We start from the raw sequence: 18,355 nt of genomic DNA, 5'->3' as shown, positions 1-18,355 counted from the left end.
CTAGCAGCATTTCTATCGTATGCTGGGACATTTGAGTCCCGCATTTTCCCCAGTGTACCATTGTGCTTGTATTGTTTGCAGACACCTTTCTGGAGCAAACAACTGCCTCTTGCATCTCCCATTTTCTCTTTGCTGAAGCACTTAATTAAATGAGCTATTTACTTTTAATTTAGAAGTACTGTCCCCGTGGCAATGGTGTTTTAGAAAAAAGACAGAAACTTCAAAAGAAGCTCTGTTCTCATTCTTGGAAGGTGTATGTATCTGAAAATATTACCCAAGAGACAGCGAGCTGTGTCTCAGGGGCTGTAGCTGCATCAGAGGTGCCTGCTGATAGATTTGTTGAAGACCTCCATGAAAAAGTGCCACAATTTGATTTAAGATGAAAGTCAATTTCCAAGTACTGAATTTTCCCCTAATGAATTCTCATTTTATTAGATCTGTTCTGCTCCTTACAGTAAATTTCAATTCCAGAAGACCATATTTCCTTCTTTTTTCTCATTCCCACCTGGAGAAAAAATGTGCTTTTCCACTTGACTTTACTTGGATCGAGAAAAAGAAAATAGCATAGCTTCAGACTGGGGTGAGCAATTGTTCCCCAAATCTGAAACCCCAACCTCTGCCTACTGTGCCAACCACAACTGCTGTGAAAGAGCAGAAAACTGCGGGCAGGTTTGCAGGCTCTTCCTGGGGAGCCTGGTGCATCGGTGGTCCTGGGGGAGACCCTGCTCTGCTCATTGCTGGGTGTTTTCCTGGTGCTTTTGCTCACAAGTCTGCGCTGGCAGAAGGTCTGGTCAGAGCCCTCAAAACTGCTCCTTTGCTTCTGCTTTTGATGTTTAAATAGCTTTGTCCTCAGGATAATCACTTCATTTCAAGAGGAAAGGTATAAGAAGAAAATTCATGGCTTCTGAAAACTGTTTTCATTTTAAAGAAAATTGCAGTCATGGATTAAAAGGAAAGAACCCAAGATATTCATCGACTCTGTTCTTGATAATATCAACAAGCTTAGCAGAAAGAGAATCAGTTGAAATTGGCGTAATATTCTTTAATTTGCACCATGGAGAAACAAATGAGTTAAAATCAACTGACTTCCATGGGTTTACTTGTGATTTTTGCTAGAGGAGAAAGCAGAGTTTAATACCCGCAGTCCTAATGTGCTTGTGAAGTGCTTCAGCCCAGCAAAGAGTGCTGGGCTGTCAACTAATGAAGATGGGGATTCACAGCCCGTCTCCGCTACAGATTTGTTCTGTATCCTTGAACAGGCCACCTCACCTCTGTATTTTGGCTGTCACTCCTCACCATGAGGAATAAACAGTTATTTCCTCAAAGGGGTGTTGTGAAGTGAAATAATACATTAATGAACAGAGGTGCCTCAAACTACAGCACCAAGGAATATATAAATGGACAGTAGCACTTAATCTTTTGTTGCCGCTGCTAAGTGCTCAGTACTGTGAAAAATGCAAATATAAAGACACTCTTCATACCCAGGAAGTCTTCTCTAAAAGCACTATGGCTTGCACTGACTCTAAATCTTGAGAAATCAAACTTTAAGCGCAGCTGAAAAAATAACTTGCTGACGGATCCCTCTAGGAAAAGCTAGACAAGACTTTTCTTTAGCAAGGATATTAACCTGAGGTTATCTTGTGGCTTCCTTCATTACGGCCATAATTAGCTAGTACATTGTATCCATAGTATTGCGGGGAAGAGCTACAAGAGATGTGAAGGGATGTGGCATTTGTACGTGCATCACCATCTCCATTAAAAGAAATTCTTTCAGCTTCTACTTTTCTTCTCTATTTGTAGCCGTATTTACCCCTTCAGAGTAAGTGTGAAATTTGTCTGTCCACCCACCTTCCTGCACAGAGCCAACTGCTCCAGTGGAAGCTCACTAATAAGGAATCGCATCACGCAGAGCTAAACATACCGTGCAACATCCCCATGCTACTACGTGCTTCCCACATCCACAACCTATTTTGGGAATTTGCTCTCCTAGGCTCAGTAGCCAGAGTCAATGCTTAATAAAAACCAGAGAGGGTGAATTCCCCGTCTGTCAGAGGCTTCTCTATAAAGAATGTCTGCTACATTCCCACCAGGTGCTGCTTTTTGGGGGTCTTTCACAATCTCAGCTGCCTCCTTCCCACCTGACAAGAACTCTACTCCTCTGCTGGAGAACCCCATTGTTCCAGAACAGCCCTGAGCGTGGTCTGGTTGTACTACCCCCTTGGCCCACATGCCTGCCAGGACCCCAAGGACAAACTCTCCAGCTGTGCCTTTAGTGGTCAACGTGTCCAGAAGCCACGATATCAGGGATGGCTGAGCCTGCATTAGCAAGTATACTCTCTGTATAGCCCCCAGGTTTGGTGGGGCTTCATTAGCAGATAATTTTTGACCTACCCAAGGAGAGCAGGCTAAGTCAGCATACTTACTGAGAAATCCGCATCTTCTGCTCGCAGGTGGTCTGCAATGTAGTGAACGCCTTCCACTGCCAGCTTCAAGGCTGGGGACATCAACACAAGGTGTTGCTCTTTGGCGCTGTGACTCTTGCTTCCTTCAGCTGGTGTGCCAGCTGCCTCGCTCTTTTTGCATTTACACTTGCACTGACGGGGCTTGTGCTGGGGCTGCTCTTCATTTATCTGGCACCGCTGGAATACTGGAGAGCCAGTGGATTGGCCATTGGTCTGAGACGAGTCCTCTTGCAGGTAGCAATACTGGATGCTCTGGGACCTACAGCGAATGCTCCCTTCCTCTCCCTTATTGGGGCTGTACATCTGCTGGACACTTAGTGATCTGCCTTTTGAGATGGAGGTGGCCTGGGTGTCACTCAGGGGGTGGCATGAGGGTTGTGGAGAGGAGCAGGTCACCTGTACAGGTTCTGGGTGCAGCACAGAGTACTGCCCAGAAGGGGATTTGCAGATTGGCTGAGGCTTGGCTGGCTCCTCGAGGTGGGCACAGAAGGAAGATGTGGGTGATGGCTCATTACTCTGGGGGCTGGGGGAAGATGAGGTAGCGAAGTTGGGCTCCACGTCAGTCTCGGACCAAAGCCTTGGCGTGTTGGTTATTTTGTGCATGGATTCAATGAGCTTCTTGCAATTGTCTTTCACTGCAGAGGGACGTTTCATGAAGAGGAGGCGTGGGACAATGTCAAGGAAGATCCTCCTCACCCAGTCAGGCATTGTGTGGGTACGCGGGGAACGATGGTGCACATTAAGTACGAAGACAGTGATGATGATAGACAAGGTAACGAATATCATGGTGAAGAGAAGATACTCTCCAATCAGGGGAATGACCAAGGAGGTAGACGGGATGATCTCTGTGATGAGCAGGAGGAACACAGTGAGGGACAACAGCACAGAGATGCACAAGGTTATCTTCTCTCCACACTCGGAGGGCAGGTAGAAGACCAGGACAGTCAGGCAGGAGATCAGCAGGCAGGGGATGATCAGATTGATTGTGTAGAACAGTGGCAGCCTCCGGATAATGAAGGAGTAAGTTATATCAGGGTAGATCTCTGTGCAGCATTCATATTTCTTGCTGTTGTAATTGCCCACAGCGTTGATGATGACCCATTCCCCACTCTCCCAGTAGTCCAGCTGGTCCACATGACTGTGCATGCTCACTAAGTCTATCTTGGCTTTGTCATAGGTCCAGGAACCAAACTTCATTGTGCAGTTTTGCTGGTCAAAGGGGAAGAAGGTAACATCAATGCTGCAGGAGCTTTTATAGATAGCAGGTGGCATCCATTTAATTCTCCCATCATAGAAGAGGTGGGCCTTGGTCAGGTGGGTGACTGCGAAGTCACCGTCAGCACTGAAGAGAGAGAGAAGACAAAGAAAAGACTCAGGCTTCTCTGTGACTTCTCAACTCTGTTAAAGAAATAGGATATTTACTGCCTGGCTTCCAAAAATGCAGTCAAGGTCCATGGGAGATGCAAGATGCACGTCATGGATCTGAATCCATCCACTCTACCCAGTGATTTTTTAACTCTGTTGGCTTGTGCAAGCACTGAATTTGCATGCAAACGTCAGCCCTCACCTTGCATGTCAGGTCCTTGAGGTGAACGTACACACGTCTTCCTCAAAGGTGTCCCATAAAAGCCCTGGAAAGGGTTGAGTTTGCTTTAGAGAGGTGGGAGGAACCACTATCAGGTAATGTGGCTGTGAGCTCTGCAGAATTAGTTGTGACAGCTGCTATAAATGAAACAGTGTTGGGTAATCATTGAGTCTCTTACATGGAAAACAGCAAGAACATCCTATTAATAGGAATAATGAAAGTTAATCTCTTCATTTCCCAGTCAGGAAGAGACCTGTCTTTTACGGTGTCTTCTTACAGGGCTCTCAATAGGGTTTGCGTTCTGGTATAAGATAAATAGATAAAAACCCAGGATTTTATAGCGGAAAGCCATTTTCCAGACAGTGAAAAAGCTATTGCATAAGCAGCATATTTTTTTGTTTGGATCTGCTTTTCTCAGTGATTTTCTGCGGCACCGTGCCGTGCACCCATGACACCATCTGCTTCCAGCTCATCGTGGGGACTGGGATACAAGTGAAGGAGACCGAAAAAGGCAACAGGAGAGACAAGTGTGCTGGGGATTTGGGGGAAGAAAGGCCACCGGGCAATGGCGTACTCAGTCTGTAATAGTGCTGGAGAAAGGAGGGAGGCTGAGGAACTCCGGGGATGGGGTCCCCAGCCCTGGAGACAGCCCTGTCCTCCACCCACCTCAGCATCACCAGCTGCAGCTCCGCTCCTCCCTCACACCCACGGCTCTGCTGCTACACACTGAACCTGCCGCTGGGCCCTTTGTGTGGAGGCCACCGAAAGAAATTAGCTCAGTAATAGGTTCAATTAGCGCAGCCCTGCACGGCTATGCCATGCCCTGTTCCGCCCCTGCTCTCAGTGAGGAGGACATGTGGACTGTGACACTCAAACTCCACCTCTGGGGCCAAGCCCACGGGTACCTTCTCTACAGCAACGTCCTTCCTCCAGCCAGCGTCCGCGGGACCTGCAGCCCGCGTTAGCTCACACAAAGAGGCAAAATCGAAGCGTTCAGAGCGGCGCAAGCGACATATCGCCCCGTTCAAATAACCATCGTGATGGAGACTGGGTGTTTGAACGGCAAAATTACACCTTCACCTGAAAATGAGCCAAACCTCCACATCTGCAGCCTCTTTGCGCAGTGACCGGCTGAAACTTCAAATCTCCTCTCTCCCTTGACTCCTACTTGAAGACAGAAGATTTTGGTATCCTCAGACAGCCACATCCTGGATCAAACACCCTGGTTCAAGCAGCCTTAAAATATGGGTGAGTTTTGGGTAGAGTTGCAATTTTTTTCATCCTGAGCAAATGTCTGAAAGGTTGAAATCCCAACCGAAAAAAGCAGGTGGAATCTGTTTGTAGAGCAATGCCCTCACGTCTAGCTACAGGAATGGAGACAAGAGCATTCGAAAACCAGGGAGGGCGTTGGGGACCGTCTCACACACCCGGCTCAAGCCACTGCAGAGCTCCGGGGTACGGAGGGAGCAGCCCGTGGTGGCTTGGGGCCCCCTCAAGCTGCAGGAGGCAGAGAAACTTCCCTAAATTTATTTCTTTAGGAGACCATCCATTGATTCATATGCAAAAGGGGGAAAAAAAAGACTTTCTGATATTTGGTCTTGCCCTGTGAAGCATCCTCGTCAGTCCATGGCCACGCTGGCTTCCAGCGAGACCAGTGCAGCACTGCTCGCTTTGGCAAGCAGTGGCAGGATCTGGCCCTCAGTGAGCTGTCTGGGCAGAGACGGCGCATGCCCCCGACCCCTAGGATCACAGCCCAGATCTTCGTCTTTTGAGGCAATTTTCTAGATTAGTTGAATTAATGCAAAAGTAAATTCAGAATCATTGTTTGTGGTGGAGAACCGGGTTTTTACTGAATTCTTTGTTTCTGTAATGGAAAGCCTTTGCCCTTTGTGGCAGATTTTTGAAAAACAAAAGAACACGAAAGGACCCGGTGCTTTTTGACCTCTGAACTGGACTTTTTTTAAAGCTTTAAAATGTCTTACTTTTTTTTTTTTTTTTTAAGACAGAAAGCTAAAAATATGTACAAACCCAGACTGCTGTCTCAAAGGGATCAAAGCAAACCCACCGTTGTGTTTTACTCCGGCGCAAATAAAAACGAGAAATGCCATTGTACCGTGCACCCAGCTCCTTTCTTACCTCTTCTTTCTTAAACCTAATTTACACTCCAGGACCACTTGCTTGGATGAAAACCATCTTTTTTTTCTCCTAGGTTTTGCCTGCAGTGTAAAGGCAGATTGAGACATGAAACATGCGCAGCAAGCGACAGTCCAGTGTTTGCTGTTCTCGGTGGTTTTCTTTCTAAATCTCGATAGGAATTTGCAATCCAATTCTGCGTTTGATGAGGCATGATTAAATCGCTCATTAATGGAACAATATGTTTATAATTGAACTCATATTACAGAAAAGGGCTAATGAGGATCCACTAGTGTTTCCCTTCTCAGGTGGAGCAGTGTGTTAGTAGTGGTTGGGTAAACAACACAGGTGTGTGCTTTTCCTTTTGAAAACTGTTGGAAAAGGGCATGAAACTCTTCCTAAAAATTCATCTAGGGAAAATAGTAATTAATTTAATTGTGTTTCATTCCCAGAAATGTCTTGTCTGGCAATTTTGCAGTCTCTGCACGACTAGCCACGTGCCTCTCTTCTGTAAGCGCAGGTGTAACCAGTGTGATCCTGCAGATCTTTGTGTGTCGATTATTTCCATAACTGACCTGCTGCGTTGATGAGGAAGATATTTTTTAATCGCTTGCCTAAGAAACCCAGCCTCATCCTGGGTCCTCTTTGGCTCACACATCATTATAAATACCACTGGTACTGCCTTCCAAGCTAGATTTTGCCTACAGTGCCATGGGAGCAGTGAAACCAAGCGCAGAATTGCTTCTTGCATTTGAGAGTCAGCTAATGACTCTGAGGAGCCATAAAACACCCTGGGATCCTCCTGCTTCTCCCTCACTAACCTAACAGGGCTGTGAAGTGATGCCTGACTTTACTGGGCATGTTTGAACTTCTCATTGCAGTTCGATGTAGAGAAACCTGAGCGATTTGTACGCAGGGTAAATTAGCCATGCTGTTGTACATAGACTGTATCCAAGCCAGCTAGATCGTGCGAAGGTAGAGTTCGCCGTTGTCTTGACCCTTCATGCATACATATATTTTTGCCTCGTTCCCCAGGCTTACCACCCACACTGGACCTTCAAGATTATGCTTACTAGATTGGAAGCTGGTGCCCTGCCTGTGTGGGGTGAAGAAAAAGATGCTTTTGTCTTGGGTGAGGTTCTCATTCTGCTCCTCTTGACATGAGAGAGGGGGAAAATAAGGTCACCTGTCTACTGATGGTCGTCCAAAGCCTTCTCCAATCTTCTCCAAGGGATGAAGTTGAGATAGCCAACTGTGAATGAAGTCTGCAGCTACAAGATTGGGGAAACCCTGTTTTCTTGTGGAAAGCTTTGCTGTGGGAAAACCCATTCCTGGCCAAGTTGTGCTGACAGCCCCCACTGCCTAACGTGAGTGTTTCCTTAGATGGGAAGGTGAGAGATCTGATATAGTGGAACGGAGAAAATCTGCAGTCATTCCTTTACAGTGATAGCACGTTTTCATTCAGTCTGGACCAATGTGTTGTGACAGTTGTCATGAAAAAACATTTGGAAGAAGGAGAGAGCCCAAGGTAAACATCACAAGAATTAAGAATTGGGAATTAAGATAGTCAGGCTCTCCTGATTACTCTGACCTGACAGGTCTAAAAATCTCTCAGTAATAAAGTACTGGAGTGCTTGTATTTTCATGTCAAATACAACAGTGCACACCAATAAAGAGAGAAGACAGTTGCTTATTCCTTTGCCAACAGAAATAGCGCTGCTGTGTTCTGTAGCCTTTGATTCCTCATTTTGAGAATAAAGGCTAAAATATTCTAAGGTTATAAGGGTTCAGGAATGGCATTGTTTTACTGGCAGCCATCACCCGTATTTCATTTAAAAGCTCTGCTGACGGAGAGTCTTTTTTTTTTTTTTTTCCAGTTTCTATTTTCCCTGCAGTTGGGAGATATATCATCTCACAAAATTAAATGTTTTTAGAATGCATGTAAATGAGGCACACATTTATTTTAATTTCTGATGATACAATTTAAATCCAAACAGAGCTTTAAAAGCCTGAAAATTAGCTATATACATATATGGATATAGCTGGAATGTCCTCATTTAAAGCATTTTTCATTGAATAGCAGTAACCAAAACAAATTGGTGTTTCAAGACCCCTTTAAAGAATGTACCCTGCACCCTTCTGGTAGACATTAAAGAGATGCTTCTGTAATGTTCAGATCAAAATACTCTCCAAAGGCAAATCAGAGAATATTTTATTTAACAATTGTTTCATGCTACCAAAACAGTAACTACAAATTCACAGGTTGGAAGTGACCTCTGGAGATGATCTAGTTCAAACTCCCTCCTCAAAGCAGGGTCAGCTACAAGAGGATCAGGACCTTGTCCAGTTGGGTTTTAAGTATCTCCAAGGTCTTGGCAACTTGGGTACAAAACAGATGTGTCAATGTACATCTTGGTACACAGATGGAGGTGTCTGTGCACTGATGTGTACTTCTGCAGGTCCCATCCCAGATTTTGCCTGCATTTGTTTAGAAATCATTGGTAACTGAAATTTTGATCATTCCTCAGTAAAACAGGCATCTGTCTCAGAAATGGCTGCGCTACACTGAGGAAAGAAGCACAAGTTTCTCAGAAGGCTCTAATGGTGCTAAATTTGTGCATTTTCCTTCAACTCTTCCTTTTGCCAAGCATCCTCAGCAGCATTTTGTAGGCAAAACTCTAGCTTTGTCCTTAGCATATTGGTAGGAGAATTCCTTGGATGCTAACACAGCAACAGCTCATGAGAGTTTTCTGTCAGTTCCTGTATAACCGGATAGAGCTTGGCAGCAAACCCCAAAGGCATCTAGAGATACAATCCCTCTCCAGAAACGTAGTCACTTAAACTCCCAGAAGAATCAGCAAAGCTTAAGTGTGAAGTAACGGTTATGGACCTATAATAAATACAATCTGGTGCAAAATGACACGATCTGTGCAAGTACACACTCACATACAAAGAAAAATGTCAAGAATGTTTCCAAGGTTACACTAGAGCATATTTTGGTATTTCTCCTCCAAACAGCTTTGGGACGAGTCAGGAAACCAGTGTTACTCCCTAAGTCTCACTGGTTGTAAACATCATAGTATAGTTCAAAAGAACAAGCCACCATAGTGTAGTTCAGAAGAACTCTGCTTTCTCGTGATTTTCAAAAGCCGCCTGCCAGATGAACTTCTAACCCAGTCCAGTAATCCTTTGTGCCTGTATTGCCACTGGGTGAATTCCTCAAGATATTTTCTGCTCCTAATTACTGACATTTGTGTTTGAATTCCCTTCATGTATGATCTTGTCTTCTAAGGTGGGGTGGGTTTTTTTTGTGACTATGGAGGCTAAGGCAAGGATTTCTTTCTGGAACACCTAACACCAGAAAATATTGAGAAAAAATAAAATTTTGAAGTCTGAATGTTTCCAGTAGCTCCTTCACAGGTTTTACAATCATCAGGCTAGCGAAGACAAATGCTATGATGCTATCATGAATATCCAGTTGAAAACTAGCTAGTAAAGCTCACATTTCAAGTTCCCTGCCCACCCATTAGGCTCAAGGACAGGGTCTTGCATTCCTCTGGGCAGCCTTTAGCAGCTGGAGCACCTGGCTGCAAACTTGCCATTTTAGGGTTTTCTCCTCTGGAGTTTCTATGTTGCACGGGGTCCAAACGACTCAACATACTGGTGGAGAAGTGGGAAAAAAAAATTTGAAATGCAGCCCCAAGAGCTTATTCTCTGATTAGACAAAAAAAAAAAAAAAAAAAATTCTTTTTTACCTTAAATATACAAAGGAAAACTAAAACGTACTTAAAGTCTATTCATGAATGGGAACATAAGTCAATGCAGAGGATTAGGTAATTAATTTATAAATGATTTGGTGGTGTCTGAAGAGCCTTTACAGCTTCAGATAAGGAACAGCTGGCCTTCTTGGCAGAGAAGAAGAGGTTTTGTCGCTTCACTATTGACTCATAGTCCTCTGTCATACATATGTTTTGTCACATCTAGTAGAAACTATTTACCGAGTCTTGGAACTTATCTCATAACGCCTGAAAATTCAACAGCATATTAATTTCCCTGTAGGATATTAATTCGGTTTTAGATTCCTTATGAATGTTGACAACTACATACACTCTCTAGGCCAAACCAGCTGACTTTGCTGATTTAATTTGGGCCTCTAGAGTGGATAAATGGAAGTTTGTGACAATAATGAGCTTAGATATGAGAATAGCCTCACAACAAGGGGTTAGGTTTCCTTAAAGATGTAAGATCTCAAATCAATTTAAATTTCACCATTTCTATATATAATCCAAGATGAAAACAGAAGAGGCATTTGTATAGTCTCCTGCCCAGAAAGTCTCTTTTTCAGAGGATACCATCCCAAACAGAAATACCATACTTCTGCCAGAGCATGTGGTAAGCAATAAATAACTCACATTAAAAAGCCTGAACAGTGCAAAAGGCCAGTGTGGCTACCCTCTCTCTTCCAACAAGGTCTCTGCACACAATTCTCTTGCTCTTAGGGACCCATAATTATATGCATGTATTTTAAATTCCTTCTAAATATATATATATTATATACATATGTAAAATACTGAGACACAGTCCTTTAGCATCACCCATGACTAGTCACTTTATGTGCACAGCCTTTCTTTCTAAAACATTTCTGGCTGAGATGCCTGCAAAGAGAAACACTGTCTGGTTATGCAGTTGGTGAGCTGCCATGCAGAAGAACCTCAATCTTGGTGTCCCATCAAGCTACAGGTTTTGCCTTGTATGCGTTGCCCTGCCTTGCCCTGCAACCCGTGAAAAACATGAAACCTGATTGTTAGAGCAGTGCAACTAAGATATTGACTGCAGCTTCAGACGTATTTGTTAGGCAGAAGAGAGAAGTCTACCCCAGGGTAGAAAACAGTCTACAGAAGACTGTATGAAAGAGCATGGGCAAACATTTTAGTAGAGAGGTATAGAACTAATGGAAAACCATTACTGACTGGCTAGTGGTTGGCGCCTACATCCATGTTTAATTCATGGATAAAGTAACCAATTAAAAATGCATGATAAATTCATGACAACCAACAGAGGAATGCATGATTAATAATGGTAAGTATGGATAAAGGGAGAGAAGTAGCTTGGATTTAGGTAGCTGAGGCACTAGGCCTCCCTGCGTGGTAGCAGGTCACCAATACCGCTAGACTTGCTGTATCTGCCATACCCCCCTGCAAGTCAGACTGAGCCAGGCAATAAGGTGGGCAAGGCTGAAAGACTTGCACCCCATAAGAGGATAAGGAGGACATTCTGGAATAGCTGCTGTAGCCAGCAGATAGGCAGCTACTCCCTGGAGACCCTGTAGTTGCTCGAGTGATAGCGGCAGTGAACTAGGACAGCAGGGCAGAGCGGCAGAGCCTGCAAGGGGCAGAATCCAAAGGCTACCCAACTCAGAAGTTTGGGTGCCCATTGACCTTTGGGGGCTGCTTTCAGCACGGAGTTCCAAAATGTCTAGTGCACAAAGGGATACCAAGGCCTCCTTCTGTAGCGCTAGGGCCCTTCTTGCATGGACCTTGCTCATCAACCTTGGTGAGCGTGGCAAGCCAAAGCAGCAGATGCAGAGATGACACAACAGGCTTTTGTGTACCAGCAGCTCCAGCAAATGGATGGTTTGAACCACAAAGGTCCCATAGACGATGGAGATTTGTGTAGCACTGTTTCCTCTGGCACTATGGTCCACCACACCAACCACCAGAAGCTCCAACAATAATAATCCTTATTGTTGTTATTAATTAAGCAATGAGAAGGACAAGGACATTCATTTTTTCCAGTGAAATCTGTGAACACCTTTCTTGGCTGCAATGTGAGGCGCTTGTAACATAATATTCATGCTCAGAGTGTGTCCCTGTAGGATAGGAAGGTCCAAGTGCCTATGAATTAGTCATTTCCATTGGCCTAATCTCTGAAAGGTGCTATGTGAGGATGCAGTGATTTTCAGGAGATTAGCAATCACTCCACACCACTGAGGATCAGAGACAAGCTAATGGGAAAGATAACAATTTCCATAGTCTCCAAAGCTCACAATCCCCTGGACAGATTCCTCACTCAGACATTTTTTTGGGAAAACAAAAGCAAAATCCTATCAAACCTGAACCAGGCAACTGTTTGTTAAAAATGAGCCTGTCTTCCATTGTGAGTGTTTTCTCTGAGTGTTAGCCACATACAAAGATGTTTTTGTTTGATGCTTGCAGCAAGCGTTTTCTCTGGAGCCTGTACTGAGGAGGGAGAGTGGGATATCCTACATCCTAGGAGACTGGAGAGCTCTGGGATGATAAACCAAGGAGAAAACAGTCTTGGCACTTGGAAAGTCTTTCCAAGAATATCCACAGGCTCCAAAGGAAAGAAAGAAAACAACCACCTGCTCCCTAGGAAGTGTCTGTACAAGAGACAGATTTCAAGCATTCAGGATCAGGAACAAATACCTATTTAAGAATAATTCTAGAATGGTATTGGACTGACCCGAAATCCACACTTGTAGACACGCAAGGCTGATATATTTCAGCATATTAAGCCCATCCTCAGTAATTGGCTTTTCCAGTTGATGGTGATGAATTAGGGGAGAGCTCCTTGGTGAAATGAAACTGAGGAGAACTGAAAGCTCAAATTCAGCTTAATCGTATATCTGACATGTGAAGTCAAGACATGACAGTGCTCACACTCACTTGTTGTAGAGGACAATATCTGGCCTCCAGATGAGCTCCGAGGGGATTCGAATGGATGTAACGTTTTCGTATTCTTGGGGGTCCCAGCGTAGCTTGTAATCATGCCACTCCTGTCAAAAACAAGGTGGTTACAAAGCTGGGAGAGTTCACATTGCAAAACTGAAAAAGAACACTGAAAAGCACATGTTTTGGTGCACCCACCTGCTTCACCCACACATTCGTGGTCATCATTTGATTTTTCTCATCCTGAAATGCAAGAGCAGATATTGGTTACAGAAGCAGATGAAACGGCCCAAAGAACTCATTAAATTTCTCCTAATTGTACTTCATTTCTGTAATTATAAATCACATCTGCAATCAAGGTATGTTCCATCTTGGAAATAAAAAGCAGATGTTTCTGTCATTTAACACAGGACAGGGCACAGCTGCCTGATACCACTGAACAGCTGAGCCTGCACCTAAGCAATCTTGTGAGCAGACGGACTTGAATTTATTGTGATTTTCCTCAGTACTGATGGGTTCAGCCTCGGATGATGGGAACAGGCAGAGGAAAGGGCTCCACAGGTCACCTTTCACCTGAGCACTGAAGGACGGGGAGTGCTGGATATATATATATCTCCTTACTCACGCGTGTGCGTGGATCACAATGCTCAGCTTCATCTGCAAGTAGTGTGTAGCACTTCTACTGTGAAACCTTATCCGTGAGCACAATTCTGGAAACACGAAGCTCAGCAGTATTTCTCCTCCTGCCAAATACATGAACTTAGAGCACTATGGACTGGGTTTTCTGAATAGACCCAAGCCACACTGCTGACACGTAACCTTTGGACAGTCTGGTGTACACCCATGCTGTCAGCTGGTAGACTTTTTCCCAACTCTAAGTAAAAATGGTATGGAAAGGTAGAACTACATATATACTTTTAAATAATGTTAAATATTAAATAATGTTAAATATTAAATAAATAAATAATTTTATAATGTTATATATTATATATAAAAATGCAAATACAGTTCTGGCAGCACTGTAGTAGAATTAATTACTCTTTGCTGCTTGCCTTGCATGCTGATTACAACCTCTATGTAAATAAATAACCAGGATTCATTATGTGGGGCACAGCCTAGTCCCAATTTAAGTGTCACACTTAAGATCTTGTTTGTGTGTTTGCTTCTTTTCTGTCTTTCTTTGGTCTGTCATCAAAACCAGCTCAATTGACAGGGCTCATTTGGAAGCAAACTGCTCATCATTAGCCTTGCTCCTGTGGCAGTTCAGGATTAATTCTGAACATTAAGAGCCAGGAGATTCATGGTGGGGCTATGCCTCCCCCTCGCTGAGCCTCCTCATTGCTGTTGTGGCATCAAGTGTAAAACCTGATCAGAAATATTCTCGTCTGGGCGTTCGGGACCAGAAGCACATGGAAGAAGGAGGAATACAAAAAATGTTCAAAGGAGCAGCAAAGAAAGGAAAAAATGCCGCTGCTTCCTTGGTTGCAGGTGAGAGATCAGGAATGCCACTGGAGGAGGCCACCAGGCCCTGGACCGGACCAAACCTTGAGCAACTGCTTCTCCTACCACTTTGTAATCCAAGCGTGTGAGTGTCTCCACCACCACCCCTGCACTGGGGCTCCCAGTCTCGCAGGTGCTACCCTTTACTGGAATTTTCTTCCCTGGTTGGGTGCAGATCCTTGGTGGAAACTCCTGCCCGTCACTACACCCGAAGGCTCTGCCACCCTCCTGAGCCAAGCGAAGCATGACTCCAGTCCCATGGGTCTGTCTCGCAGGGCTTTGCAACGCGCTAAGGACTGCCTGACGTCTCCTGCACGCAGCCAGCCCCGTGGACGGCCCTGCCACCGCCGCCGGCGTTGCGCTGCCCGGCCTCTGCGCTCAAGGTGGATGCAGCACGCGAGGTCCTGCGGAGACGTGGGCTCAGGAGCTCAAATGTGCTCCTCAGCGGCTGCTCCTGGACACGTGCTTGATCCCTTACCACTTGTTCTGGGCTCAGAAAACCCTCAGCACACCAGGGTGAGGTAGGGACACGCCGGGATGTCAAGTTCCACATTGATTTTTGTTCCCCCCCCTTCAGCTTTTGTCAGCAGGAGCTGGGCTCTGGGTACGGCTCTGATTTCTCTTTCAGACTTCTTGTCGTTGGGAGCTGGACGTCGGGTCTAACAATTGCAGCGGGGTTTGCACCAAAACAGTGTCACTGTCGGGAAGGGGGAGAGACAGTAGCAGTGGTGGCAAGGGGTGTCATGAGTCCCCAGCCACACAGACTGGGGCAGGAGGGGATGAGAGCTCTCCTCCAGCCGTACCCCCAGCCCTGGCACAGCACTGCCTGCTAGTTGCGCTTCTCACTACTGACGTGATTTGAAGAAGATTAATTCTTCTTAAGTAAACTGGGAAAAGCGCTATGAAGCGGGTGTATCGATCCCCCCCCCTTCACGATTCAGCAGCTGCGTAATGGAAAGTCTCTCTCATGCCTCCACAGTCACTAATGTCTCATCTTTAGTCTTATCAATTATTCAGATGAGAACCATACAACTTCAACATTAGCAACTGCAAACAGCCCTGGATCTCTCAGGCTGATGTAAGAGAGAGGAGGGGAACGGAAGATCATTTCTGTGCTGCAAAGCTGGAAGCTGATGGCTTGTGTGCGAGGAGATGCAACTCTCTAGCAACTAGTGTCTTTGATTGCCCACCTCCTGCACCACCTCAGCTGTGTTTCCTCTGAATCTCAAAACTCTCATCTCAAAATATCCTATGTTGTAGAGAGTCATCTGTTATGATTGTCCCACACCAGTACTGTCTTTAAGTTGCATTACACTTTCCGTTGTCACCCCCTTTTACTCTGCCACATGGAGACAGCAAAAGTGACAGAAAGCCTCCGAAAGTGAGGTCAGTACTTGCTCAAGAGGTGTGCATCTACACAAACACACTGCCCTGGCAAGTGTTGCATGCAAAGAGGGACGGGAGAGTGAGGCACGTGGGAGCAAGGTCTGCACAAGCTGGACAGTGTGTGTGTGTGCTTAACATCTGCAGCCCTGCAGGGATCTCCTTTGGATTCGACACTTGACCCCAACGCACTGTGATAGAGTAATCCTTTAAATGCCATTTCGGTGTGCATCAGGCCAGAGTGCAAACCACTCCGTTTTGTACACAGCATATGCAGTTTGCACACAAGTAACTTCTATTTGAGCAAACATTCGGAAACAATTTTCTTGTTAGTAACTGCCAGATTAACATTAGCTTAAAATGTGCATTTGCAGAATGCTCTTCAGGCAAGCTATCTTCTATCTATGCGTAAACCACTGTCCCTATTAGCTTGTGTAAATTAGTGTTAATAATTATGTCTCAAATTCCAAATCAGCTATTTGTTTTTTTCCTTAGGCAGGACTTTCTGGCATTTATACCAGTTGCTCCGCTGCTCTGTGATCAGTCCCATAGGTTTTGATAAGGAACTTGGTATTTAGCTTATAGTAAATGAAGAATAAAGGATCCGCTTTGATGACCAGCTACTCACATGAGTCATCCCTCATCCCAGCAGAGCTGTCTGCATGATAACTCTTCTTTTCAGAGAGAAAAGTCTTCCCAACCTGACCCTGGATCAGCCAGTAAAACCTGCATGTACCAGGAGCCTCTCCCCAAACCCGACCCAGATAATCTTGGCCGCTTGCTGCACAGATGGGTTGCACTTACAACATCGATGAGCTGGGCAATGGACAAGCCGAAGCGGACGAGGACCACATCAGAAATGTTGGCGACAGGGCGGGACCACTTGTTATAACCGGAGAAGAGTTTCTTCAGGAGACGCTCCTCCGCGTGGGCGCGGGTTTCCACATGGCTGAAGGCTGTGGGGAAGGAATGGGGCATGGCGGTGTAAAACACATGCAGCTCCAAGTGCTGGAGTAGCTGGAGCCTTCTCCAGGGGGGCATCCCCAGGCTAAACCCAGCAATGGGCAAGTAGGGACACATGGGAGGGTGATGCCACCCTGGTAACTTGCCTCCCAGCTACCCCAGGCATTGCCATGGCTATTCATCCACTGTGGCCAATTCCCAACGTAGGATTTCCATTGCAGAGCAGGATTGATCTGCGGGAAGTGGGGGCCTCAGTAAAACCGTTCGAAAAACAGTACGTGGGCCATTCTCCCCTGAATCTGGTTTAATTTTTATGGACACTTTGCAGGAACTTTCTGGCACTGAAGTCAGGGAAGGGATGCTAGAAGGGCAAGACAGAAAGGAAAAAGCAGCCTCCTGCTGGAAGGTAGGGATTTTGGATCAGATTTACACGTAAAAACTGGCACCAAATGCATCAGGGAAAAAAAAAGCAGACTGAAATCAGCTCTTCAAACTAACCTTCATAGCTGGTCTTTCACAAAAACGATGGATGAGGGAAGAGGATGGAGGAGAGCACAAATTGGATAATAAGGGCGCAGTTTCCCTCAAGAACGACTGTAAAAGTTGGAGGCTGCAAGGAGCAGCCCTGACCCTGCACGTACACTACAGGAACTGTCGGAGGTGCCTGTTGGTTATTAAAAATTAAATCCCCCTTTCTCCCAGGGATTCCGAGGGAGCTGCGCTCCTGTGCCGGCTGCACGCAGATGCACCCTCCTCCACCGATGGCGGGGAGGGGGAGCCGGGGGCTCTCCCCGCATCCCTCGTGGAATATGGCTCCTACTTAGTCTCTAGCTGCCCTGGATTATACAAAGGGAAGCATTAGCTGAGCGCTGGCTGCGCTCTCCCCAGCAGGAGCTGTAGCCCGCGGACACATTAACACACTTAACCCCGGGAAGAAAAGCCCAGGCAAGAAGCAGGACGCTGAGCCCCTGCCTGTATTGTCCCTCCTGTCCCCTTCCCCACTGCGGCTTTAACCCTTTCCCCAGCAAATCAGGCAAGAAGCAGAAAATAAAAGCAAAGCAAAAAGGAGAGGCTGGTATTCAGGAGAGCTGCAGTGATGGGGCAGGAGGATGCAGGAGTGGGGGAAATCCCTTGTTGACAGGGACGGGTCTTTGCACCGTGCCTTTGAGAGGGATAAAGGGAGAAAAGAGCTAAAGAGCAGAGCAGGGATAGAAAAGCTTTCTCAAACTTACCGGGGAAGACGCTGGCACACAGCAGGAGGAGGAGGTTTCCTTTAGACACGAGAAATCCCATCGTGGAGCAGAGCTCAGGCTCTAGTACTCCGAGTCTCCCGTCAGGGCAACTTTTCCTCTCTGAGTCTCTGGATCCTCCAGCTTCATTCCCCTAAGCTCCTTTCTCTCCCTCCCTCTCACCTGCCTCTGGGAAGGGATAATAGCTGGTGGTTTATTTGTTTTGTCTTTTCTCTTCTGACTGGTTTCCAGCTCTTTCTCCTAGAACGATGCTCTTCCCTGGGACACAGATGCACATATACTTGCAAGAGATGCGTAAAGGCTGCAGAAAGCTCCTGTAGAGACACGGAAAGCACAGCCTCCCCGGGCTCTCCTGCTTGCTCCTCTCCCCTTTGCTACGGGGCGGTTTGG

General features: G+C 45.8%; 1 protein-coding gene across 1 annotated transcript in view; it reads right to left on the bottom strand.

Moving 5' to 3' along the window:
- The window catches only part of CHRNA4 (cholinergic receptor nicotinic alpha 4 subunit), a gene marked incomplete at both ends in the record, with an annotated part of 20,887 nt that extends 2,879 nt beyond the window's left edge, over positions 1 to 18,008 (bottom strand). Inside the window, 5 exons of the mRNA XM_082007247.1 lie at positions 2,424 to 3,804; positions 12,867 to 12,976; positions 13,068 to 13,112; positions 16,557 to 16,708; positions 17,948 to 18,008. Of these exons, the coding sequence (XP_081863373.1) occupies positions 2,424 to 3,804; positions 12,867 to 12,976; positions 13,068 to 13,112; positions 16,557 to 16,708; positions 17,948 to 18,008 (1,749 nt within the window). The remainder of the gene's footprint in view (positions 1 to 2,423; positions 3,805 to 12,866; positions 12,977 to 13,067; positions 13,113 to 16,556; positions 16,709 to 17,947) is intronic.
- Positions 18,009 to 18,355: the final 347 nt, after the last annotated feature.

The sequence above is a fragment of the Phaethon aethereus genome, assembly GCF_964289735.1.
Source record: "Phaethon aethereus genome assembly, chromosome: 16".
NCBI classification, from domain to species: domain Eukaryota; kingdom Metazoa; phylum Chordata; class Aves; order Phaethontiformes; family Phaethontidae; genus Phaethon; species Phaethon aethereus.
Note: the sequence above shows the minus strand (reverse complement) of the source record. Positions and strands in the feature narration are given on the sequence as shown.